The 26,808-nt window shown below is 40.0% G+C and overlaps 1 protein-coding gene across 1 annotated transcript in view; it reads left to right on the top strand.

Moving 5' to 3' along the window:
* Positions 1-26,808, top strand: part of EFCAB5 (EF-hand calcium binding domain 5) — a 175,546-nt gene that overhangs the window by 126,718 nt on the left and 22,020 nt on the right. Inside the window, exons 18-21 of the mRNA XM_044248235.1 lie at positions 16,609-16,898; positions 18,604-18,773; positions 19,257-19,485; positions 21,993-22,145. Of these exons, the coding sequence (XP_044104170.1) occupies positions 16,609-16,898; positions 18,604-18,773; positions 19,257-19,485; positions 21,993-22,145 (842 nt within the window). The remainder of the gene's footprint in view (positions 1-16,608; positions 16,899-18,603; positions 18,774-19,256; positions 19,486-21,992; positions 22,146-26,808) is intronic.

Raw genomic sequence — 26,808 nt, 5'->3', positions numbered from 1 at the left:
CCTTCTTTTTTTTTTCCAATTTATTTATTTTCAGAAAAACAGTATTCATTATTTTTTCACCACACCCAGTGCTCCATGCAAGCTGTGCCCTCTATAATACCCACCACCTGGTACCCCAACCTCCCACCCCCCCGCCACTTCAAACCCCTCAGATTGTTTTTCAGAGTCCATAGTCTCTCATGGTTCACCTCCCCTTCCAATTTACCCAAAAGCACATACCCTCCCCAAAGTCCATAACCCTACCCCCCTTCTCCCAAACCCCCTCTCCCCAGCAACCCACAGTTTGTTTCGTGAGATTAAGAGTCACTTATGGTTTGTCTCCCTCCCTATCCCATCTTGTTTCATGGATTCTTCTCCTACCCACTTAAGCCCCCATGTTGCATCACTACTTCCTCATATCAGGGAGATCATATGATAGTTGTCTTTCTCCGCTTGACTTATTTCGCTAAGCATGGTACGCTCTAGTTCCATCCATGTTGTCGCAAATGGCAAGATTTCGTTTCTTTTGATGGCTGCATAGTATTCCATTGTGTATATATACCACATCTTCTTTATCCATTCATCTGTTGATGGACATCTAGGTTCTTTCCATAGTTTGGCTATTGTGGACATTGCTGCTATAAACATTCGGGTGCGCGTGCCCCTTTGGATCACTACGTTTGTGTCTTTAGGGTAAATACCCAGTAGTGCAATTGCTGGGTCATAGGGCAATTCTATTTTCAACATTTTGAGGAACCTCCATGCTGTTTTCCAGAGTGGTTGCACGAGCTTGCATTCCCACCAACAGTGTAGGAGGGTTCCCCTTTCTCTGCATCCTCGCCAGCATCTGTCATTTCCTGACTTGTTGATTTTAGCCATTCTGACTGGTGTAAGGTGATATCTCATTGTGGTTTTGATTTGTATTTCCCTGATGCCGAGTGATATGGAGCACTTTTTCATGTGTCTGTTGGCCATCTGGATGTCTTCTTTGCAGAAACGTCTGTTCATGTCATAGGACAATTTTTATTATTAATTCGTTCCCACTATTCTGGCTCATTTTTTATATAGATAATTTTTATTATTATATAGATAATTTTTAACCTATTTACCATCACAGTGAGATGTCCAGTACCTCAAATTCCATAATAACCTTCTAACCTGAACTTTTTGATACATACACCTGTGTTTTCCTTTTGCATTTCTATTTTTTAAATTTCTTTTTTTTAATTTTAGTTTAGTCTAGTTTATTCCTTTTTTTAAATTTTTATTTTCTAATATTCATATAGAGTTAAACTTCAAGATAATCCCCTTTCCCCAATCAATGCCACCCCTACAGGTAAACCAATTCCTAATCTCCCTTTATCTTAGGAAAGTTGAGTCCTTTAACAAAGATATCAAGATACATCCAGGAAGAATCAAAACAACCTTCCTCACCCACACTGAGAATTTACAACCACTCTCCCATCTTCTTCTTCCACCAGTGTTTCTGTGTTTTTGTGTTTGTTCTGATAGTCTATAAATCTTACACTTGGGGTTCTTTTTGATGAGGTTCTTCCTTTATTTGCATATATATATATGTAAATATATATACATTATTTTTTTCTCTTGTCATATACTTTTATCAGTCTTTTTGTTTGTCTGTTTTTGTTTGTATACTTCATAAATCTTACCTTGGGGCCCATTTGGGCTGGACCTTCTCTTTTATCTCACCTTTCGTTCCTGTCTCTCTTTTTTTCTTTTCCTTTTCTTTTTCCTCTCATTTGGGTGGGGAACCCTGATTGCTCAGAAGCGTTCCAGGGTGCACCTTGACTGCACCATGGTCGATACATCCAGCTACACCTGTTCAGCCATCTCTCACCAAAATGACTAGGAGGAGGAATGCCCAATAGAAGAAAAATACAGAGGATGGGCCTTCTGCAACAGAGCTAATGGCTATCAACATAGACAATATGTCAGAAAGAGAATTCAGGCTAACAATTATCCAAGCAATAGCTAGGTTAGAGAAAGCCATGGGTGACCAAACGGAATTGATTAGGGCTGAACTGAAAACGACCAGAGATCATATTTTCAATGTTAGGGAAGAGCTGAAAGCTAACAGGGATGAGCTTCGCAATGCTCTCAATGAGTTCCAATCTAATCTAAATTCTCTCAAAGCTAGAGTAACTGAGACAGAAGATAGAATTAGTGATCTGGAGGACAAAACAAATAGAGAGAAAGGATCAGGAGGAAGCCTGGAACAAACAGCTTAGAAGCCATGAAAACAGAATCAGGGAAATAAATGATGCCATGAAACATTCCAACGTCAGAATTATTGGAATCCCTGAAGGGGAGGAGAAAGAAAGAAGTCTAGAAGATATAGTGGAACAAATTCTTCATGAAAATTCTCCGAATCTCGTGAATGGAACCAGCGTTCATGTACTAGAGGCCAAACGGTTTCCCCCAAGATTACAGATTCTCGAAAGTCCTTGAGACACCTAATAGTAAGAATGAAGAATTATAATTGTAGGCAGAACCTCTTGAAAGCAGCTAGGACAAAGAAGATCCTTACGTACAGAGGAAAGCCAATCAGAATAACGTCAGACCTGTCCACAGATACCTGGCAAGCCAAAAAGGGCTGGCAAGATATATTCAGGGCACTGAATGAGAAGAACATGCAGCCAAGAATACTTTATCCAGCAAGACTGACATTCAAAATGGATGGAGAGATAAAAAGTTTCCAAGACCGGCAAGGCTTAAAAGACTATGCAACCACCAAGCCGATATTGCAGGAAATATTAAGGGGGGGATTCTATAAAAGAGGAAAAGGCCCAAGAATAGCATTGAACAGAAATATAGAGACAATCTACAGAAAGAAAGACTTCAAAGGTAACACAGTGTCAATAAAAACGTATCTATCAATAATCACCCTCAATGTGAATGGCCTATATGCACCCATAAAATGGCACAGGGTTGAAGACTGGATAAAATGACAGGACCCATCCATATGTTGTCTACAAGAGACCCATTTTGAAACTAAAGATACACCCAGACTGAAAGTGAAGGGATGGAGAAGCATCTTTCATGCCAATGGGCCTCAAAAGAAGGCCGGGGTAGCGATTCTCATATCAGACAAATTAGATTTTAAACTAAAGACTGTAGTCAGAGATACAGAAGGACACTACATCATTCTTAAAGGGACTATCCAACAAGATGACCTAACAATTGTAAATATCTATGCCCCCAATGTGGGAGCAGCCAATTACATAAGAAAACTGTTAACAAGATAGAGACATATTGATATGAATACACTAATCGTTGGAGATCTTAACACACCTCTCTCAGAAATAGACAGATCATTGAAGCAGAAAATCAATAAAGAAACAAGAGCATTGAATGACACATTGGACCAGATGGACCTCATAGATATATACAGAACATTCCACCCTAAAACAACAGAATACTCATTCTTCTCAAGTGCACATGGAACCTTCTCCAGAATAGACCACATACTGGGTCACAAATCAGGACTCAACTGATACCAAAAGACTGAGATTATTCCCTGCACATTCTCAGATCACAATGCTTTGAAATTGGAGCTCAATCACAAGGAAAAGTTCAAAAGGAACTCAAACACCTGGAAGCTAAAGACCACCTTGCTTAAGAATGCTTGGATCAAACAGGAGATCAAAGAACTGAAACAATTCATGGAAATCAATGAGAATGAAGACACTTCGGTCCAAAATCTATGGGATACAGCTAAGGCGGTCCTAAGGGGGAAATACATAGCCATCCAAGCATCCCTCAAAAAAACTGAAAAGTCCAGAACACACCAGCTGTCTCTACACCTTAAAGAACTGGAGGATCAACAACAAATCAAACCAACTCCACACATAAGAAGGGAAATCATCAAAATTAGAGCTGAGATCAATGAGGTAGAAACCAGAGATACAGCAGAACGTATCAATGAAACTAGAAGCTGGTTTTTTGAAAGAATCAATAAGATCGATAAACCATTGGCCACACTAATCCAAAAGAAAAGAGAGAAAGCTCAAATTCATAAAATTATGAATGAAAAGGGAGAGATCACAATGAACACCAAGGAAGTAGAAACAATCATCAGAAGTTATTATCAACAGTTATATGCCAATAAGCTAAGAAACCTAGATGAAATGGATGCATTCCTAGAAAATTATAAACTTTCAAAATTGAACCAGGAAGAAATTGACAACCTGAATAGACCAATATCTAGTAATGAGATTGAAGCAGTGATCAAAAACCTCCCAAAAAACAAGAGCCCAGGACCTGATGGATTCCCTGGGGAATTCTACCAAACTTTCAAAGAAGAAATAACACCTATTCTCCTGAAGCTGTTTCAAAAAATTGAAGCAGAAGGAAAACTTCCAGACTCTTTCTATGAAGCCAGCATTACCTTGATCCCCAAACCAGGCAAACACCCTACCAAAAAGGAGAATTTCAGACCAGTATCACTGATGAATATGGATGCTAAGATTCTCAATAAGATCCTAGCAAACAGGATCCAACAGCACATTAAAAAGATTATCTACCATGACCAGGTGGGATTCATCCCTGGGCTACAAGGATGTTTCAACATTCGCAAATCAATCAATGTGATAGAACAAATTAATAAGAGAAGAGAGAAGAACCACATGGTCCTCTCAATCGATGCAGAAAAAGCATTTGACAAAATCCAGCATCCGTTCCTGATTAAAACGCTTCAAAGTATAGGAATAGAGGGAACATTCCTGAACTTCATCAAATCTATGAAAGACCCACAGCAAATATCATCCTCAATGGGAAAAAGCTTGCAACCTTCCCGTTGAGATCAGGAACACGACAAGGATGCCTACTCTCACCACTCTTGTTCAACATGGTATTACAAGTCCTAGCAACAGCAATCAGACAACAAAGAGAAATAAAAGGTATCCAAATTGGTAATGAAGAAGTCAAACTCTCTCTCTTTGCAGATGACATGATTCTTTATATGGAAAACCCAAAAGACTCCACCCCCAAACTACTAGAACTCATGCAACAATTTAGCAACGTGGCAGGATACAAAGTCAATGTACAGAAATCAGTGGCTTTCTTATACACTAATAATGAAAATACAGAAAGGGAAATTAGAGAATCGATTCCATTTACTATAGCACCAAGAACCATAAGATACCTGGGAATAAACCTAACTAATGAGGTAAAGGATCTGTACTTGAGGAACTACAGAACACTCATGAAAGAAATTGAAGAAGACACAAAAAGATGGAAGACCATTCCATGCTCTTGGATCAGAAGAATAAACATTGTTAAAATGTCTATACTGCCTAGAGCAATCTATACTTTTAATGCTATTCCGATCAAAATTCCACCGGTATTCTTCAAAGAGCTGAAGCAAATAATCCTAAAATTTGTATGGAATAAGAAGAGACCCAGAATCGCTAAGGAAATGTTGAAAAACAAAAATAAAATGGGGGGCATCACGTTACCTGATTTCAAGCTTTACTACAAAGCTGTGATCACTAAGACAGCATGGTACTGGCATAAAAACAGACACATAGACCAGTGGAACAGAGTAGAGAGCCCAGATATAGACCCTCAACTCTATGGTCAATTAATCTTCAACAAAACAGGAAAAAAATATACAGTGGAAAAAAGACAGTCTCTTCAATAAATGGTGCTGGGAAAACTGGGCAGCTATATGTAGAAGAATGAAACTGGACCATTCTCTTATACTGTACACAAAGATAAACTCAAAATGGATAAAAGACCTCAATGTGAGACAGGAATCCATCAGAATCCTAGAGGAGAACATAGGCAGTAATCTCTTCGATATCAGCCACAGCAACTTCTTTCAAGATATGTCTCCAAAGGCAAAGGAAACAAAAGCAAAAATGAACTTTTGGGACTTCATCAAAATCAAAAGCTTCTGCACAGCAAAGGAAACAGTCAAGGAAACAAAGAGGCAACCCATGGAATGGGAGAAGATATTTGCAAATGACAGTACAGACAAAAGGTTGATACCCAGGATCTATAAAGAACTCCTCAAACTCAACACACACAAAACAGACAAACATATCAAAAAATGGGCAGAAGATATGAACAGACACTTCTCCAATGAAGACATACAAATGGCTATCAGACACATGAAAAAATGTTCATCATCACTAGCCATCAGGGAGATTCAAATTAAAACCACATTGAGATAGCACCTTACACCAGTTAGAATGGCCAAAATTAGCAAGACAGGAAACAACATGTGTTGGAGAAGATGTGGAGAAAGGGGAACCCTCTTCCACTGTTGGTGGGAATGCAAGTTGGTGCAGCCTCTTTGGAGAACAGTGTGGAGATTCCTCAAGAAATTTAAAATAGAATTTCCCTATGACCCTGCAATTGCACTCCTGGGTATTTACCCCAAAGATACAGATGTCGTGAAAAGAAGGGCCATCTGTACCCCAATGTTTATAGCAGCAATGGCCACGGTCGCCAAACTGTGGAAAGAACCAAGATGCTCTTCAATGGACGAATGAATAAGGAAGATGTGGTCCATATACATATGGAGTATTATGCCTCCATCAGAAAGGATGGATACACAACTTTTGTAGCAACATGGACAGGACTGGAAGAGATTATGCTGAGTGAAATAAGTCAAGCAGAGAGAGTCAATTATCATTATGGTTTCACTTATTTGTGGAGCATAACAAATAACATGGAGGACATGGGGAGTTAGGAGAAGGAAGTTGGGGGAAATTGGAAGGAGAGGTGAACCATGAGAGACTATGGACTCTGAAAAACAATCTGAGGGTTTTGAAGGGGGGTGGGTGGGAGGTTGGGGTACCAGGTGATGGGTATTATAGAGGGCATGGATTGCATGGAGCACTGGGTGTGGTGCAAAAATAATGAATACTGTTATGTTGAAAATAAATAAAAAATAAATTAAAAAAGAAAAAGTTCTCCACTCTTAGGAGCTTTTAAGTATATAATATAGTATAATCACCATGCTATATATTAGATCTACAGAATGTATTCATCTTTTAATAAAAGTTTATGCCTTTTGGGACACCTGCCTGGCTCAGTCAGTTAAGCATCCAGCTCTTGGTTTTTGCTCAGGTCATGATCTCAGTGTCATAGGAATGAGCTCCAGGTTGGGCACTGCGCTCAGTGTGGAGTTTGCTTGAGATTCTTTCCCTCTCCCTTTGCCTTTCCCCCTGCTTGTATGCATGCTCTCTCTCTCAAATAAATTTTTAAAAACAGTTTTAATAAAAGGATGTTTATACCCTTTGACCAGCATTCCCCCATCTCCTCCACCTCCAACCCCTAAGAAACACCATTTTATACTCTGAGTTTGGCTTTTTTAGATTCAACATGTTAATGATATCATATAGTATTTGTCTTTCTCTCTCTGATTTCACTCAGCATAATGGCTTCAAGATCCATTCATGGCAGCACTCCATCTTTTTCATGATGAAATGATATTCATGTGTGTGTGTGTGTGTGTGTGTGTAGGAATCACATTTTCTTTATCCATTCATTCATTGATGGACACTTAGGTTTTTTCACATCTTGACTATCATGAATAATTCTGCTATGAACATGGTGGTACAGATATCTCTTCGAGATAGTGATTTCATTTCTTTTCATTAGATACTTAAAAGTGGAATTGCTAGATAATATGGCAATTCTATTTTTAATGTTTTGAGGAACCTCCATAATGTTTTTCCTGGTGATTATACCAATTTACATTGCCACCAACAGTGCACAAGTGTTCCCTTTTCTCCACATCCTTGACAACACTTATTATCTCTTGTGTTTTCGACACTGCCGTTCTGACAGGTGTGAGATGATATTTCATTGTGGTTTTGATTTGCATTTCTCTAATTGTTAGTGATGTTGAGTATCTTTTCATGCACCTTTTGGTCATCTGCATGTCTTTGGAAATACATCTATTCAGTTTCTTTGCCCATTTTTAATGTCTTTTTTTTCTGTCTAGTTGTATGAGTTCCTTATATATTTTGATTAATCCCTTATCAGATTTATGATTTGCAAGTATCTCCTCCTATTCTGCAGGTTTCCTTTTCATTTTGTTGTTTGCTTCTTTTGTTGTGCAGAAACCTTTTAGCTTCAGGTATTCCCACTTATTTACTTTTGCTTTTGTTGCTTATGCTGTATGGTTATAATTTTATTGGAGGGGGAGATGAACCATGAGAGACTGTGGACTCGGAAAAACAACCCAAAAACAATTTTGGAGGGGCGAGGGGTGGGAGGTTGGGTGAGCCTGGTGGTGGGTATTATGGAGGGCACGTATTGCATGGAGCACTGGGTGTAGTGCATGAACAATGAATTCTGGAACACTGAAAAGAAATTTAAAAAATAAATAAAAATTTTTAAAAATAGAAAAATAATAAGTGTTGTCAAGGATGTAAAGAAGGTAGAACCTTCATGCATTGCTAATGGGAAGTGTAGAAAACAGAGCTGTCAGGAGTGGAATGTGTCATACGGTGCTTTTCCCAAGACCTTAATTCTACATTTTTAGATTCCCCTCTGTGTACCTAGCTACCCTCACTTTTAAGGTTTAAAAAAAAATCCCAAAATTTCCTCACCTCTGCATATTTTCTCTTCTTATTGTATCTCTTTACCTGTACAAGGTCTGTTTCACCTCTCAAGTAGGGCTGGTTTGTAAGTTTCTCCTGAGTTTAACAATTTAACCACTTAATTATCCTCAATGACTTTTTTTCTTAATGACTTTTCATTCCCTATACTACATTTTTCTCTTCTGATCAATACTTCCCAATCAAAAGTTACTAAAATTCTTATTCCAGTATAAGAAGAAGTTCCCTCATTTATTTGATTAGATTCCAGTATAAACCATTTTGCTTCCACTGGGTTTAAAGATTTATCTGGTGACTTTTACATACTAGATTTCCAATTCTTAAAGTATACAGTGAATGACAGAAGAGAATGATCAGAGTTAGTTAAGTTCTTCAACCCTTTCAAAGTTGTTATATTCACTGACCTTCAACTGTACCTAAGTTTATCAGTTGTCATGTGTTCTTCATTCACTATGTCTTCTCCAAACTTTACATTGTACTACACTACTTGTCTTAAACTACATCCAAAGAATGAAGCTTCAAAGGGCACAATGAGGTGGTTTCCACTTAAAAGGAGGGCAAATTTCATAATACAGAACCATGTTCTATAGAGGAAAGAATACTACACAATGGCCAGGAGAGCTGGGTTCCAATGCTGGATCTTTCACTTAATGGTCACATGGTCAGCGGTTTCTGGGTGGCTCAGTTGTCTAAGCATCTGCCTTTGGCTCAGATCTTGATCCTAGGGTCCTTGGATGGAGCCCCACATCAGGCTCCCCACTCAGAGGGAGTAGGACTTTCCCTCTTCCTCTGCCTCAAATAAATATGTAAAACAAAAGAAAATTTTAGTGGTCACATGACCAAAAGCAAGTTACTGAACCTCAACAGATCCAGGTGTCCTCATTTGTAAAAGGAAGGAGCTAGAAATGATGATTTCTAGAATTTAAGAAACCTGAGGATGATATTATAAGGAAATTCCAATACGTATGACTGAACTACAGCAATAGGGGTAGGTAGAAAGCATAAAATGTAATGGGTTAATCCCAGTAGATGAGAAGGAGGAAAGTAATGAGGAGGCAGAATCTGCTGCCAAAAATAAATTTCTGCAAGCAGGAAGAACAAATTATTCTCTCCAAGGGTAGGTTTATACAAAATGATTCTCTCTGAACACATATTGGTAGCCACCTGGCCTGAGGAGATGATTGCTGAGCTGATAACCATATGGAAGAAGAAAAGCAGATTTAGCTTCCTTAGAAAAGGAAGAAAATTCTAAATTCAAACATTAGCTAATAACTGATCAACAAATCTTCAAATAGCTCTTTGTTGGTTTTGTTTTGTTTTGTTTTGCTCTATCCTTCTTATCTATTTCAGTGTAAAGGATTAAAACTTGGATAAAAATTGGAGAAATAGGATAAAGCCACAGAATTAGAAATTTCTATAAATGTTTCTGCTGGTATCCTCAAAATTCAAGTTTTTTATATGGAAGGGGCAACTTGAAACTTTTAGCCAGCAATTTCCCCTTTTTATTCCTAATACAGCCTAATCTTCTGAGAAGAAATATTGCATACAAAAGCTGTAAAACATGTGATCTGCCTCTACTGTAGAATTTAATGGAATAAATAACTCTTTCCCCCATTATTTCCCAAGGAATAGCTATTAACATTTGTTGGATATATACAACTTTTAATTTTCTATTAGATCTGCCTCAATATATAAGTTTTATTTTTTTAAGTAGGCTCTACCCTCAGCGAGGAACCCAGCATGGGTCTTGAACTCCTGACCTAAGATCAAGACCTGAGCTGAAATCAAGAGTTAGATGCCTAATGAACTGAGCCACCCAGACACCCCAATGTAAGTTTCCATTTAAGTAGGACATTTAACTTTCTTAAAGTTATAACATTTTAGTGATGCATTTTGTCACCAAATTCCAGAGATCTTGAACATTTAAGAACCATGTTTATTTAGAAAATCTCATTGAAAAACTCACATGATGATTTTTTTTAAAGAAACTGAAAACTGACAAAGAAACTGCTGTTTTTTCACTCTGGAACAAGGAATCTCTAAGAAACTCCTCAGCCTTTCCTTGATTGCCATGACTTTGACATTTTTGAAGATTATAAGCTGGTTGTTTTTAGTATGTCCTTTTAGCTTTATCTAACATTTCCTCATGATTAAATTCAGATTATTCACCTTTAGCAGAAATATCATGTAAGTGATGCTATATTTTCTCCTTGAATCTTAGCAGAAGTCCCATGATAATAACATGATATCTGTAGAGGCTCCTCAAAAAATGAAAAATAGAACCACCCTATGATCGAATGATCACTCTGCTGGGTATTTACCCAAATAAAACAAAAACACTAGTTCAAAAAGATATATGCACATCTATGTTTATTACAGTATCATTTACAATAGCCAAACTATGGAAGCAACCCAAATGTCCACTGATAGATGGATGGATAAAGAAGATGGGATATACATACACACACATATACATACAATGGAATATTATTCAGACATAAAAAAGAATAAAATCTTGCCATTTGCAACATGGGTGGAGCTAGAGAGTATTATGCTAAGTGAAATAGGCCAGCCAGAGAAAGACAAATACCATATGATTTCACTCACCTGTGGCATTTAAGAGACAAAACAAAGGAGTGGGAGAGAAATGAATCAAAAAACAGATTCTTGACTCTAGAGAATAAACGGATGGTTAGCAGAGGGGAGGTGGGTGAGGGGATGGGGGAAATAGGTGAAAGGGATTAAAGAGTACACTTATCTTGATGAGCCCTGAGTAACATACGGAATTGTTGAATCACTATATTGTACACCTGAAACTAATATAACTATGTTAACTACACTGGAATTTTTTCAAATGGTATCTGTCAGTCCCTACCGTTTAAAAATTACTTTTTCCCTTTGTAATTAACGAGGTTTTAGTGGTTGTATTTTGAAACCATAGAAATATCCCCCTTTTTTAAGATTTTATTTTTTTTTAATTATTATTTATTTATTTATTTTCAGAAAAACAGTATTCATTATTTTTTCACCACACCCAGTGCTCCATGCAAGCCGTGCCCTCTATAATACCCACCACCTGGTACCCCAACCTCCCACCCCCCCAACACTTCAAACCCCTCAGATTGTTTTTCAGAGTCCATAGTCTCTCATGGTTCACCTCCCCTTCCAATTTACCCAAATTCCCTACTCCTCTCTAACGCCCCTTGTCCTCCATGCTATTTGTTATGCTCCACAAATAAGTGAAACCATATGATAATTGACTCTCTCTGCTTGACTTATTTCACTCAGCATAATCTCTTCCAGTCCCGTCCATATTGCTACAAAAGTTGGGTATTCATCCTTTCTGATGGAGGCATAATACTCCATAGTGTATATGGACCACATCTTCCTTATCCATTTATCCGTTGAAGGGCATCTTGGTTCTTTCCATAGTTTGGCGACTGTGGCCATTGCTGCTATAAACATTGGGGTACAGATGACCCTTCTTTTCACGACATCTGTGTCTTTGGGGTAAATACCCAGGAGTGCAATTGCAGGGTCATAGGGAAGCTCTATTTTTAATTTCTTGAGGAATCTCCACACTGATCTCCAAAGAGGCTGCACCAACTTGCATTCCCACCAACAGTGTAAGAGGGTTCCCCTTTCTCCACATCCTCTCCAATACATGTTGTTTCCCGTTTTGTTAATTTTGATAAGATTTTATTTTTAAGTAAATTTTAAAATATTTTTAAGTATTTTTAAGTCCCTGCACCAGGTGCTTGAACTTACAACCCCAAGATCAAATTGAATGCTCTACCAACTGAACCAGCCAGGCCCCCCAGAATCATTCCCTTTCTTGCCAAACTTTTTGTTCATTTATTATAACAATTTGTATTCATGGTTTTCTATGTTACCCAAAAGGCTGTGATCCAACACTATCACTATTTATTTTAATGTTCCTGTTGTCCCAGATTTGACTGATTGAGAGTCCTTTCAGTCTGGCCATGCCCTCCTCTTCCCTCCAACACTGTTGTTGTTGTTGTTGTTGTTTTTAAGATGTTATTTATTTATTTGACAGAGAGATAGAGAGAGCCAGAGAGCACAAGCAGGGGGAAGAGCAGAGGGAGAGGGAGAAAGCAGGCTTCCCACGGAGCAGGGAGCCGCCTGTGGGGCTCAAGCCCAGGATCCTGGGATCCTGACCTGAGCCAAAGGCAGACACTTAACCAACTGAGCCACCTAGGGGCCTTCTCCTATATTCTATTATGAAAAATATCAGGGGCACCTGGGTGGCTTAGTTGGTTAAGCATTTGACTCTTGTTTTTGGCTCAGGTCATGATCTCAGGGTTGTGAGACTGAGCCCCCTGCCAGGGTCCACAGAGTCTGCTCAATCTCTCCCTCTGCCCCTCCCCTCATTCATGTGCTCGCTTGTTCTCTCTCTCTCAAAAATCTTTAAAAAATTTTTCAGACATACAGCAAAGCTCAAAGTATTTTACAGTGAGCACCTATATGCCCATCTCCTAGAGTCTACTATAAAATTTATAAAATTTATAAATTTTTATTTTATAAATAAAAGAAGATTTTTTAAATAAAATATTTTTATGTTTTCTTAAGAAAATTTATTTTCTTAAGGGCAGAGGGAAAATTGGGACTGATACAGAATGGCAGCTTGTCATGTCCACAATAGCAAAACTATAGAAAGAGCCTAGATGTCCATCAACAGATGAATGAATAAAGAAGATGCAGTACACACACACACACACACACACACACACACACACACACACGATGGAATACTATGCAGCCATCAAAAGAAATGAAATCTTGCTATTTGCAACAATGTGGATGGAACTAGAGGGTATCACGCTTAGAGAAATAAGTCAATTGGAGAAAGACAACTATCATATGATCTCCCTGATATGAGGAAGTGGAGATGCAACATGGGGGGTTAAGGGGGTAGGAGAAGAATAAATGAAACAAGATGGGATTGGGAGGGAAACAAACCATAAGTGACTCTTGATCTCACAAAACAAACTGAGGGTTGCTGAGGGGAGGGGGGTCGAGAGAAGGGGGGTGGGGTTATGGACATTGGGGAGGGTATGTGAAATTCTATGGTGAGTGCTGTGAAGTGTGTAAACCTGGCGATTCACAGATGTGTACCCCTGGGGATAAAAATATATGTTTATAAAAAAAAAAGAAAGAAAGAAATGAAATCTTGCCATTTGCAACAACGTGGATGGAGCTAGAGGGTACTATGCTAAATGAAAGAAATCAATCGGACAAAGACAATTATCATATGATCTCTCTGATATGAGGAATTTGAGAAACAAAACGGAGGATCATAGGGGAAGGGAGGAAAAAATGAAACAATATGAAACCAGAGAGGGAGATAAAACATAAGAGACTCTTAATCTCAGGAAACAAACTGAGGGTTGCTGGAAGGGGGTGGGGTGGAAGGGATGGGGTGGCTGGGTGATGGGCACTGGGGAAGGTATGTGCTGTGGTGAGGGCTATGAATTGTGTAAGACTGATGAGTCACAGACCTGTACCCCTAAAACAAATAATACATTCATTACGTGTTAATTGGAAAAAAAAAAAGAATAGCTGCTTGTTTTCCAAGGGAAGGAGAAATTGTGGTAGAAGACTTCTTCAGGAAGGAGAGATTTTGAAATTTAAAATTTAAATGAGAAGCGCACATACTCTATGATTTATTTATAATAATATATGACATATAGTTTATAATAAGTGTCAAAGAAACTTACACGTGTGCTCCAGGAGACATGTATAAAAATGGTCACAGCACTTCTCATAAGGGCAAACCCTGGAGACAACCTGCATGCCCACAGACAGGAGAATAAATCCATGGCAGTAGGTTCACAAAATGACATACTATGTAGTGGTGGAAATGAATGAGTCCCAGCCAGAAGAACAACATGGGTGGATTTGGTAGCATGATGTGGAATAAAAAAGTAAGTCCCGGAAAACTACATATAGCATGATGTCCTTTTTCTGAAGTTTACCAATAGACAAAACTAATTTAGAAGTATATTGTTTAGAAGCATATGCATATACACACACACATACACAATAACACTATTGGGTAAATAAAAGGAAAGGACGAATAAAGCAAAAGCGAAATTTCAGGATGTTGGTTGGGGTGTGGGGAGGCAGGGCATGGAACAAGGTCAGGCTATAGATGTGCTATTGGTATTGTTAGGTGTGGTAACACATTAGTAATTGTACAATTAAAAAAAATAAAAGGTATGGATGCAGAAGTGTGCAAGGCATGGTCAGGACCATAAGTAGAATGGAGATAGTGGAGTGATTAGATTCAGTTGTATAACATAGTGATTTAGCTTCTGCATTCTTTATGCTATGCTCACCTCAAGTGTAGCTGTCATCTGTCACTGAATGTGGTAGGACTCTGAACCAGGGAATTGCATGATGCAAGCTGTGTTTCATTTTTGCCTGTTGCTATCTTTTTACTAGGTATTGTTTAGAATAGTTGGGGGTGTGTTTATGATTATTTAAATGCCATGATTAATAAAAGTCATAAGTTTGACTTGTGCCTTTGAGGTTCATTCTAGTTGTATGTTATTTATTTATTAAAAAATGTTTTGTATATAGTTGACACACAATGTTACATTAGTTTCAGGTGTACAACATGGTGATCCAACTTCATACATTATGTTATGCTTACCTTAAGGGTAGGCACTGTCACCACATAGCACTATTACAGTATCATCAACTATATTCCCTATGCTATGCCTTTAATTCCTGTGACTTATTCATTCTACAACTAGAAGTCTCTATCTCCCACTCCTCTTCACCCTTTCTGTCCATTCCCCTATCCACCTTCCCTCTGGCAACCATCAATTTGTTCTCTGTATTTAGAGGTCTGATTATGCCTTTTTTGGTCACAAGTTGTGTTTTAATTTAATTTTATAAATATGTATTGAGCCAGGGGCGCCTGGGTGGCTCAGTGGGTTAAGCCACTGCCTTTGGCTCAGGTCATGATCTCAGGGTCCTGGGATCGAGTCCCGCATCGGGCTCTCTGCTCAGCGGGGAGCCTGCTTCCCTCTCTCTCTCTCTCTCTCTCTGCCTGCCTCTCTGTCTACTTGTGATCTCTCTCTGTCAAATAAATAAATAAAATGTTTTAAAAAAATATGTATTGAGCCTTACTCTTAGTAATCTAATTATGTATAAAATGATTAATACTGGTTTGGGATTATGGTAATAGGAATGGAGAGAATTGGAAACAAGATATATTGCCAAAGGCTAACAAGATAGGATTAAGTGGCCTATTGGATATGGGAGGTAAAAAGTAGGGAGGAGGCAAAATTGACCCTGGTGTTTCCCCCACTGCTGAGTGTGGTAGAGTTAAAAAAACAAAACAGAGGGGCACCAGGGTGGCTCAGTTGGATAACAGCTGATTTTGGTTCAGGTTATGATCTCAAGGTTGTGAGATCAAACCCCACATCCAGCTGGGTGTGGAGCCTGGTTAAGATTCTCTGTCTCCCTCTTCCTCTACCCCTCCCCCAACTCTCCTCTCCCTCTTTCTCTGTCTCTCAATCTCTCAAAAAATAAAAAAATAATTAAAAATAATAAATTTTTTTTTAAAATCAAAACAGAAACAGGGAAGATGACACAGGACATCTTGAGCTCAATACAGGAAGTCACTGTAGGTGTTCTGTTGGGCTTTGAGATGCCTTTGAGATACCTGGTTTTCCATGGTGAGCAGTTGTCAGGGTCTTCAGTCAGCTATAAAATGTGCTTTTGGGTAAATTGGAAGGGGAGATGAACCATGAGAGACTATGGACTCTGAAAAACAATCTGAGGGGTTTGAAGTGGCGGGGGGGGTGGGAGGTTGGGGTACCAGGTGGTGGGTATTATAGAGGGCACAGCTTGCATGGAGCACTGGGTGTGGTGACAAAATAATGAATACTGTTTTTCTGAAAATAAATAAATTGGAAAAAAAAAAAAAGAGGGATGAAAATTTCCCCCATAGATAAGTGAACCTTTGATTAGTTCTTGGTTTTACATTTATGTCTTTTAGCCAAACTACACATCCAATTTCCAAAGCCACACCCTGACCAAGAAGTGAGGTTGTCTTTAAAGCAGTTTCAGAAATACATAGAATTGGTTGTATCTGAACTCAGAGGCAATGAAGATCATGTTCTGGAAAGTGTTGTGGAGTTTCTGATGAATACTTTAGAAAGGAGCCGTACTGAGAATTTGAGGAATTGTGCCAGACGGAAGTGGCTATACCAGATCCAACATGCTGCCGAAACAAGTGGGGTGTCCTTGGAACCAGTGTACACGGAGACTTTTAATGCCCTCACCCAGGTAGGTTTTCCTAAGGTGATATATAAAAGGAGAAACGTCCTCATAGTAGGTGATACTCAGTGGTTGCACAGGGAGCACTTGACATTCTCTTGAAAAATCACTGGGTACTGCTATAGAAGTTGCATTCATTCCCAAACGTCACAATGACCCAAAGCCTAGGAAAGAGGCAACTGGAAGGATTGTAGGTTGGGAACGTAGAAGTAGAGAGGAAAGGTATAAAAGACAGAAGCATGTCTTGTGATTCCTAATTTCATTTGTGCTGAGAGTCAAATAAGATTAGAGCAGAAAATAGACTAATACTGAAAAATACCCATAAGGAGATGTGCAGGCACTTCAAGCCACATTTCCCTTGCATGATGTTTCGGGAGTTGGTTTCAAAAAGTACTATTTAAATCATAAAGTCAGATAAAGGAGGATCCAACATCACACAATATTTCATAGCACTGCCTAGAAACACACGGATACTATTATAGAATCTTATAGAATCGTGTCACTTAAAACACATGCCTCTGATGGGACCACTGCCCACAGCCTTGCCATCCTCTCCAAGACTCCCAGCTGGCTGCTCCTCCCGGGCAGAAATAGCATGGCTGTCTTCTATATATGTCACAGATTCCACTAGTCCAGGGAACCTGGAGTCACACTGCAACACTTAAAGGACTCATTTACTGAATGGCTGAATTATCCAATGTAGTTTGAAATGGTGTGCCCAGGAGCAGAAGACTGATCTAGAAAAGAGGTTATTACTCCCAACTTGCTTCAGAGAGCTGTGGTACATTTTTGTTAGTTACTCTATAGATCTTTTTTGTAGAAAAGACAGAATAAAGGCGGGGGGGGGGGAGTAAAGCAGACCTAAATATATAGAAAGAGGAGACAGAGATCAAGGAAAGCATCTTTCATGTCCCCAACTTATAGACATGCTCAATATATGTATTAACACATAGTCTTGCTAATAACATCATAATATCTTAGGTACAGAGAATTTTCAGATATTTGAATTCCAAAAGAGTAGTTGCATAAAGTCTGTCATCTGGGGCCCCAAGGAATTTTTTCTCAACATAAATCAAATGTCATAGCCAAACTATGTTGAGAATTCTTTGAGAGCATTTTTTTCTACATTCACTTCATAGTAGATGGTGAAAATCTACTCAAGAAATACGAGGGAAATGAAGCCATATTCTTGCCCTAGTCCTCCCAAATAAATACTTTTAACTGAAGCCCAGACAATATGACTATAGTTTAAAGGGATCCAAGTTTTAAACTTCTAAATTTGAGTAAGAGGAGAGATTTTTTAAAAAGATTGTATTTATTTATTTGACAGAGAGAGACACAGTGAGAGAGGAAATACAAGGAAGGGGAGTGGGGGAGGGAGAAGCAGGCTCCCCACTGAGCAGGGAGCCCGAAGTGGGGCTCAACCCCAGGATCCTGGGACCATGACCTAAGCTGAAGGCAGAGGCTTAACAACTGAGCCACCCAGGCACCCCCTATTTTTTTTTAAATAAACCAGTTTAGTTGACATAAAATAAATTGATTCCACTCATTAAGATTCAGATTTGGGAGACAGCTGTGGTGCCAGCCTTTTTCCCACTGCCCATGAATGGTAATTATTGGGGTCAGATGCTCAAGCAGGCTAATGAAGAGGCATGATTAAAATAATAGCTCTTTGGCTATTGGCAAATACGTGGTCAGAAACATTTTGCCATAGGACGCTGAAGCCCATGGGAGTAAGAAGATCAGTGCTCACGTTTCCCTCTTAGAAGAAAACCTACTACTGCCTGACAGAGGGCCAGTCCTGTTGAGGAACGTAGCTTGTACATTAGATGATGCCCCATTTGTACTGAACAGAGTGCTCTACCGGGACATGGAGGGAATCAGGTAAGAATTTATGAGGAGGTTGGTTTTACCCTTCTAAAAAAATAATTCCCTTTCTGAAGTAAATGAGTATTGAAATCCTAGTTAGCTGCCCACTAGAGAAATGCCTCAGGTCACCAGTGCTCCTGGAGTGGGAGGTGATGGGTTGTTCGTCTCGAGTAATTTCACCTGGTCCTTTCTAGCACTCACTCCCAGGTACTCTGGGACTCGGGGACTCTGCTTCACAACATCAGCACCATTAATTCTGCCTACTTTATATGTTACATCTCCGGCATCCTGTTTGTATGTGTTTACCTTGTTATGATCTAAGCTCATTTTTTAAGTCTTTTTCTCAAGTCAGACTCTCCAAACCAGCAATTTCATGAGTCCACTTCTCTGACATACAATCCCAATAACTACGAATGGAGAATTTATTTAATTTCCTGCACAGTTTCATCTAAAGCCTTTCCTGGGCCTTTCTACCGTCTTCATATTCCTATTCCTCAGCTTTACAGTAGTGGATGAAGGAAAGCCAATACACGTGCCCCAAGTTCAGCACCATGGGAACATCTTTTTCTGGAACACTTCTGTCAAGAAGAGTGATCAAAATGGATCATTCCTGGCTCTGCCTCTTCAGGATGCACATATGAGGATCTTTGGGGTCATGGCTGTTGACACCCTAAAAGATCCCCAAAAAATTAACATCTTTGTACCTCATGAGATCAGATTCTATCAGGTAAGTCATGGAGGAATTCTTCAAGAACAATGGTAGGATTGCCTCTCCTATATTTTTTAAAAACAAAACCTAAAACCAGATGAGAGTAAAGCTGTATATATAGATAGTGCCATCCTACCGTTCCTGTATGTATCTGTTTTCAGGGAGGTTCCCCATTACACATGGAAGAACCCTCAGCCTCAGTTGCCCGTCTATGCCTCAGTCTCTCTGGGGAGATTGCTAATTCATGTCCCATTGCACTAATCATAGTCCTACAGCACTCTATGCTGTAGGACTGAAATCCAACCGTTAGACTACTAATTAAGACCCACAAAGTAGGAATGAGCCTTGAAAAGGTACACATTTATGTTTTATTGTAGGGGAACCTAGAAATCTTTTACTTACCACAAATGCATTCCCATGGCTCTTGGTTTGATGTGATGTTATGACTTTTGAGAATGAAGAATGAATGAAAAAGCCTAAATGTGTCTTGAGTATGCATGTTTTCTAATTAGATCACAGAAAAGATGGGCACTTTCAAGGCAATAAGTGGACCATTTCTACAAGCATTTTAATTTGGCTTTATGAATAGGAATTGCAAAGAAGGAAGATTGAAAGCCTTTACAGAGGTGATCGCCTGAGATATAGCAGCAATCAGGAACTTGCTAGGCTCTTTTTTTTTTTTTTTGGATATTTAAACTTTATTTTGTTTTTTCACTGTTCCAAGATTCATTGTTTATACATCACACCCAGTGTTCCATGCAGTATGTGCCCTTCTTAATACCCACCACCAGGCTAGGCTTTTATCACTCATTCTCCTTTAAGCCCCTACCTCTTTATGTTTATTTACCAGAATTTAAAAGTTTCTCTTCCTGGGGCACATCGATGGCTCAGTCAACTGAGCGTCCCACTCTTAGCTTCAGTTCAGGTCATGATCTTGTGGTCATGGGATCAAGCCCCATATGAGGTTCAGCATGGAGTCTGGTTGAGATTCTCTCCTTTTCCCTCTGCCCCTCCCCCTGCTTACACTTTCTCTCTCTCAAATAAATAATAAAATCTTTAAAAATAAATAAATAAAATTTTTCCTGGATGTATAATTGAGGAATGTGGCAGAACCTTTTTCTCTGGACATCTGTTAAATAATATTCACTCTCATTGGACCTAAGAATGATGTGAAGATATTCAAAAGAAGATGAAGGAGAATGGAGTTATCAGTGGGGGAATTACAGATAGCCTTGTTAGAGAACATGTCAAAATGAATTTTTTTAAGGTTTTATTTATTTATTTGACAGACAGAGATCACAAGTAGGCAGAAAGGCAGGCGGTGACATGTAGGGAAGCAGGCTCCCTGCTGAGCAGAGAGCCTGATGCAGGGCTCCATCCCAGGACCTGGAGATCATGACCTGAGCTGAAGGCAGATGCTTAACCCACTGAGTCACCCAGGCGCCCCTCAAAATGAATTTTAAATTGACTCTCTTATACTACCTGGGCTCACAGTGCTACTTAGCTTCTGGGACACACTGTTGCTGCTCTCCTAAGTACAAGGGTGGAGGGGGGGATGTTGTATCCCATAACAATTGACACAGTGCCTCTGATACAGAGTAAGGAGTTAACATTTATACTTTCAATATAATACCGAGAAATGTTCAGGTGTGACATTGATCTCTAGGTCAATGTAGTTGACCATTTATTTTTGGGACTTTGTTTCATTTCATGCCAAGAATGAAGTAACATTGTGAAAATAAAGTATTATGTGGGGGTGGGGGGGAAGACTCTCCAGCCCCTGGAGGTAAAGGCTCCTGGGTTACCCTGAGATGACTTGGGTCCTATTATAAAATTCACATAGTCGTGAAGGTTCCTAGAGTCTATCATCATCATCATCATCATCAGCCAATCAGAGAAAGACAACCATACGTTTTCACTCATGTGGAACATAAGGAGTTGTGCAGAGGACTACAGGGGAAGGGAGGGAAAACTGAATAGAAAGAAATCCTAGAGTCTCTTGACAAGACAACAGATGGGTTCTAAGGACTTCCTATCCCTTCTCTGTGGAACAGGCTCTCTTTATGTCTATGAGAAGACTGTATAATCTGACATGTTGCAGGCCTTGTAACAGAGCACAGCCTGTACTACCGATCTGATGACAGAAGCCACATAAAAATCCTATCAAGGGAGCTCCTACCCATCTGCCCAAGGCTGGCATTAGTTCCTGGCTTTTAAATATTATTCTTCATTTCAAACTTTACCTTGTTCTTCTGACTCTGTTCTCTGACGATACATATCACAGATTTCACTAGATTATTATCAGGAAACATAAATTATGTGGGTCTTCCAGTAGATCTCTCCTTACACCTTTGATTTCTTGAGATCTTTTTTGTGTAGTAGAATCTGGAACACTGCTTTTTGAGAACTGATGAATAATTTGTTGGAAATAGATTATCATTAATTTTATAAGATAATCCAATTGATGCCTTAATTACTTTGTTAGTTTAAAAAGAAAAGACGATGAAAATGTTCTGTCTCTACAGGGTGTCGCCAATGTCTTCAGCACTGCTTATCACTATGTGCACAGCAGGGAGCATATCCTGCACGTCGTGATCACAGGCATTGGCTGGCTCTGTGACATCACATCTGACATTACCACGATCACAACATACTTCATTGAGCCGGGCCCAACGCAGGTAAGCAAGGTTGGGCAGTGTTAGAACTCTAACTGTGTTTCTAGATATTCTTGTCTTGCTAATATTTTTGGAGAGAGAGAGAGAAAGAGAGCAAGAGGGAAAGGGAGAGGGAGAAGCAGACACCCTGCTGAGGAGGGAGCCTGAGTGGTACTCGATCCCAGGACCCTAAGATCATGACCTGAGCCAAAAGCAGATGCTTAATCAACTGAGCCACACAGGCGCCCCCGTCTTACTAATATTTTAAAATTAGGGGCACCTGGGTGGCTCAGTCATTAGGCATCTGCCTTCGGCTCAGGTCATGAACCCCCAGGTCCTGGGATTGGGCCCCACATCGGGCTCCCTGCTCTGCGGGAAGCCCGCTTCTCCTGCTCCTACTCCCCCGTTTGTGTTTCCTCTCTCACTGTGTCTTTCTCTGTCAAATAAATAAATAAAATCTTTTTTAAAAACATATTTAGTTAGCTATTAAGCCAACTGGGGACATATTTCCCATAATCCCAACTCAAGAGCCTTGCTTATGAGTGGCAAAAGTCCATCTCAAACTTCCTTGGGCAGAAAAGGGAATTGATTGACTCATGTGACCAAAATGAAGGACAGGAGTCAGGCTGGCTTCCAGGATGGCCAGAACCAGGAATTCGATACCATCAGGGCTCTCTCGTGTTCTCCCTCTCTGCAGTCCTCATGTCTGCTTCCCTTTACACTTCGGCTTGGTCCTTCCAGCTTAAGATAGGCTCTTTCCTCAGAGCAAGCCAGATGCTTAGTAACTAAAAAAGAATCTTTCCTTCTTGTTTCAATTTGGAAAACCCAAGAGAGATCTTCTTAGTCTATCCCGAGATATGCCTCCCCAGCCAGGGGCGGGGGGTGGAGGAGTTTACAGTAACTGGCAGCCCCCACCAGAATCATATGGGTGATGTGGGAAGGGACGAGGCTCTGGAGTTTGGAAGGACATAATTACATCACACCAGTTAAAAAAAGGCCTGTCTCTAATGTAATGAGTCTTCACCAAATGTTTATTTTGCTTCTTTACACTTTCTTCCCCCAAGGTTTTATTTAACTTTCAGCTCATTAACATACAGTGCAATATTAGTTTCAGGTGTAGAATTTAGTGATTCCTCACTTATATATACAACACCTGGTGCTCATCACAACAAGCTCCTTCCTTACTACCCATCACCTGTTTAGCCCATTTGGCATATCATCCCCATCCCCCAACAGCCCACCTCCCCTCCAGTAACCATTGTTTGTTCTGTATAGTCAACAGTCTATTTCTTGGTTTGCCTCTCTTCCCGCCTCCCCCCACACTTAATCTTATTTATTTAATTTTTTTCAGATTTATTTATTTGAGAGAGAGAGAGAGAGAGAGCAGGGGGAGGGACTGAGGGAAAGAGAGCATACTGAAGCGACTCCGACTCCTCGCTGAGCCCGGAGCCCAATGTGGGGCTCCATCCCAGGACCCTGAGATCATGACCTGAGCTGAAATCAAGAGTCCGCCTCTCAACGGACTGAGCCACCTAGGCGCCTCCACACTTCATCTTAATGTTAGGATTTTGCATGTGGTGAGAATGGATGGAAAGGCACCTTCCTTTTAAGAAGGCTAAAGAGTCCAGTATGTTGCCTGATCATGTGGTGGCAGCAGATTGGTTGTCTCTCAGTCGCCTGGCTGGCCCCCCATATGTGCCTCTCCCCTTTTCTCCAGGCTCCTTTCTTCTCTGAGTGGCTAGACCAAGCTGATGAGGCCTCAGCCAAAGAGCAGAATCACAGAGCTCTCTAGTAGAACAAACCAGAGTGCAAAGGTAGAGAACTCCCACTTATGGGTGCTGCTTCCAGGGGTGGGGTAGGAAAGGGAAGCTCCAAGTGTTCCCCCGCCTCAGTGTGTGGGGGTGAGGGCTGAAGACCATTCGGTATTGGGGCAGACCACCAGGTCTGATAGGCCACAGTCATAGTGTGGGATCTGGGGAGGATTTGACTTGGCCAGTGTCCACACTTCTTAAGTGTCCACACTTAAGAAGAGCCCTGTTAGGGCCTCAAGGGAAATGATAGCTAAGGCACCATGAAGAAAAGTTAAAATCATCCACAGCATATGATAGTTGTCTTTCTCCGCTTGACTTATTTCGCTAAGCATGATACGCTCTAGTTCCATCCATGTTGTCGCAAATGGCAAGATTTCGTTTCTTTTTAAGTCAAGCGGAGAAAGACAACTATCATATGATCTCCCTGATATGAGGGAGTGGTGATGCAACATGGGGGCTTAAGTGGGTAGGAGAAGAATCCATGAAACAAGATGGGATAGGGAGGGAGACAAACCATAAGTGACTCTTAATCTCACGAAACAAACTGTGGGTTGCTGGGGGGAGGGGGGTTGGGAGAAGGGGGGAAGGGTTATGGACATTGGGGAGGGTATGTGCTTTTGGGTAAATTGGAAGGGGAGATGAACCATGAGAGACTATGGACTCTGAAAAACAGTCTGAGGGGTTTGAAGTGGCGGGGGGGTGGGAGGTTGGGGTACCAGGTGGTGGGTATTATAGAGGGCACAGCTTGCATGGAGCACTGGGTGTGGTGAAAAAATAATGAATACTGTTTTTCTGAAAATAAATAAATTGGAAAAAAAATATAAAAAAAATATAAAAAAAAAATCATCCACAGCAGTCAACAAAAAGCATGGCCTCTCAGGGCATGTAATTTCCATGGTCACAATGATGTGGACAAGATCACCAGAGTCACTATCCTTCTGATTCATGTTATAGAGGTGAAGAAGACCCTCCCCAAGGTGGGGAAGAAGAGGACCACTCAGGAAATTCAAATTATCTTAGGTGTAACACTTGTGCTATTTATTATCAATAATGATTATTATTTTAAAAATAATAAACCCCAAAGCACCTACGCTTTACTATTTCTTTGCAGTCCCAAACTTGTTAAATAGGTAACTGTAATCAACAGAATAATGGCTATCCCCCAAAGATACCCATTTCCCAATTTCTGGAACCTGGGAATGTGTTACTGTAGTGCGAGAGGGACTTTGCAGATGGGATTCAGATGAAAGGTCTTGAGATAGAGAAATGATCCTGGGTTACCCAGCTGGTCCCAGTGTCATAACCCAAGTCCTTAAAAGTACAGAGCCTTGCCTGGAAGTGGTCCCTGAGAGATGCAAGTTTGGAAAAGGAACGAGAGAGATGGCATTGGGGAAAGGATGGGACACCTGTTGCTGATTCTGAGATGTGCGGGGCTATGCATAAAGGTCTGTGGGAGCGAGGGGCAGTCCCCACCTAATAGCCACCAGGGAAACCAAGACCTCAGTCTCTTATTTCCCTGAGGTCTTGAAAGGAACAAGTGGCTAGTGTAGGTGCCCCTGTTGTTATCTGCAGTCCTATCACTAGGCTTTTTGAAAACAAGCAAATGCCAGAGATTAGCCAAGGATTGCTGCTTTCTACTTCATCACATTTCTTTTCTAAAGCAATACGGACTTTCTGCTTGAATGAGAGGCAAGGAGGAAGAGACCATCAGGAGGAAGAAAAACACAATACCACAAGTCATGTTCCACATCTCATCATACATGACAGAAAGCAAGTTTTTTCTACCTCAGTTTCAAAAATGCTGTTAACTCTGCCCAGGACATTCTCCCCACTTCACCCTGTGTCACCTTTAGGTTCTACATGAAACAAGCTACAAACATTGCCAAGGAACCTAAGTTTTTTTGTTTTTGTTTTAAAGACTTTACTTATTTATTGGACAGACAGATCACAAGTAGGCAGAGAGGCAGGCAGAGAGAGAGGAGGAAGCAGGCTCCCTGCTGAGCAGAGAGCCCAATGAGGGGCTCGATCCCAGGACCCTGACATCATGACCTGAGCCAAAGGCAGAGGATTTAACCCACTGAGCCACCCAGGCACCCCAGTTTTTTTTTAAACAAAACAGAAAATCATATGATTTTTTTTAAAAATAAGAACGCCATTTTTTAAATATAGAATGTCTTCCAAAAAGTATTCACAAATTTAACAAAACTCCAAGAAAAATCCCAAAATTATTTTTTTAACTGACCAAATGATTTCAATTTTCATCTGGAGAGATAAATAAGTGTATGAGCATAGCTGAGAGAAGGAGGAATGAGAGGGAATTTACACTCTTGATCCAGGGAAGAATGGCTAAACCCACACACAGGTTGAAACGATTAAATCCAGGCTGCTACATTGATGACATAATAAGGTAGAACTTCTTGCACCAAAATTATAAACAAAATAAGTTTTTTAAAATAAAGTGAGGGGAAATTGCCACATATTTAGCAAAGGGTTAACAGTGTTCTACGCAAATCAGTAAGATTAAAAACAAAAAATCCAAAAGAAAAATTAGCGAAAGACAAGTCTACTAAAAAAAACTGGGGTGGTGCACTTGGTTGAGTGTCTGCCTTTGGCTCAGGGTCCTGGGATGGAGTCCTGGGCTCCCTGCTCAGCGGGGAGCCTGCTTCTCCTTCTCTCTCTGCCCAGCTTGTGCTTTCTCAAATAAATAAAATCTTTAAAAAAAAATTTTTTTTAAAGCCTGCTCAATAAACGTGGAAAAAATGTTCCATTCTTATAATAAAATAAATACAAAGTTAAGTAGAAGTTAGTTTTTACCTACTAAATTGAAAAAGATTTTTAAACTATAATTTGAAATGCCTTTTAGACTCTTTAAGTGA

Source organism: Neovison vison, chromosome 5 (genome assembly GCF_020171115.1).
Source record: "Neovison vison isolate M4711 chromosome 5, ASM_NN_V1, whole genome shotgun sequence".
Taxonomy (NCBI): domain Eukaryota; kingdom Metazoa; phylum Chordata; class Mammalia; order Carnivora; family Mustelidae; genus Neogale; species Neogale vison.
The sequence above is the reverse complement of the archived record's forward strand: the minus strand, read 5'-3'. Positions and strand labels throughout refer to the sequence as shown.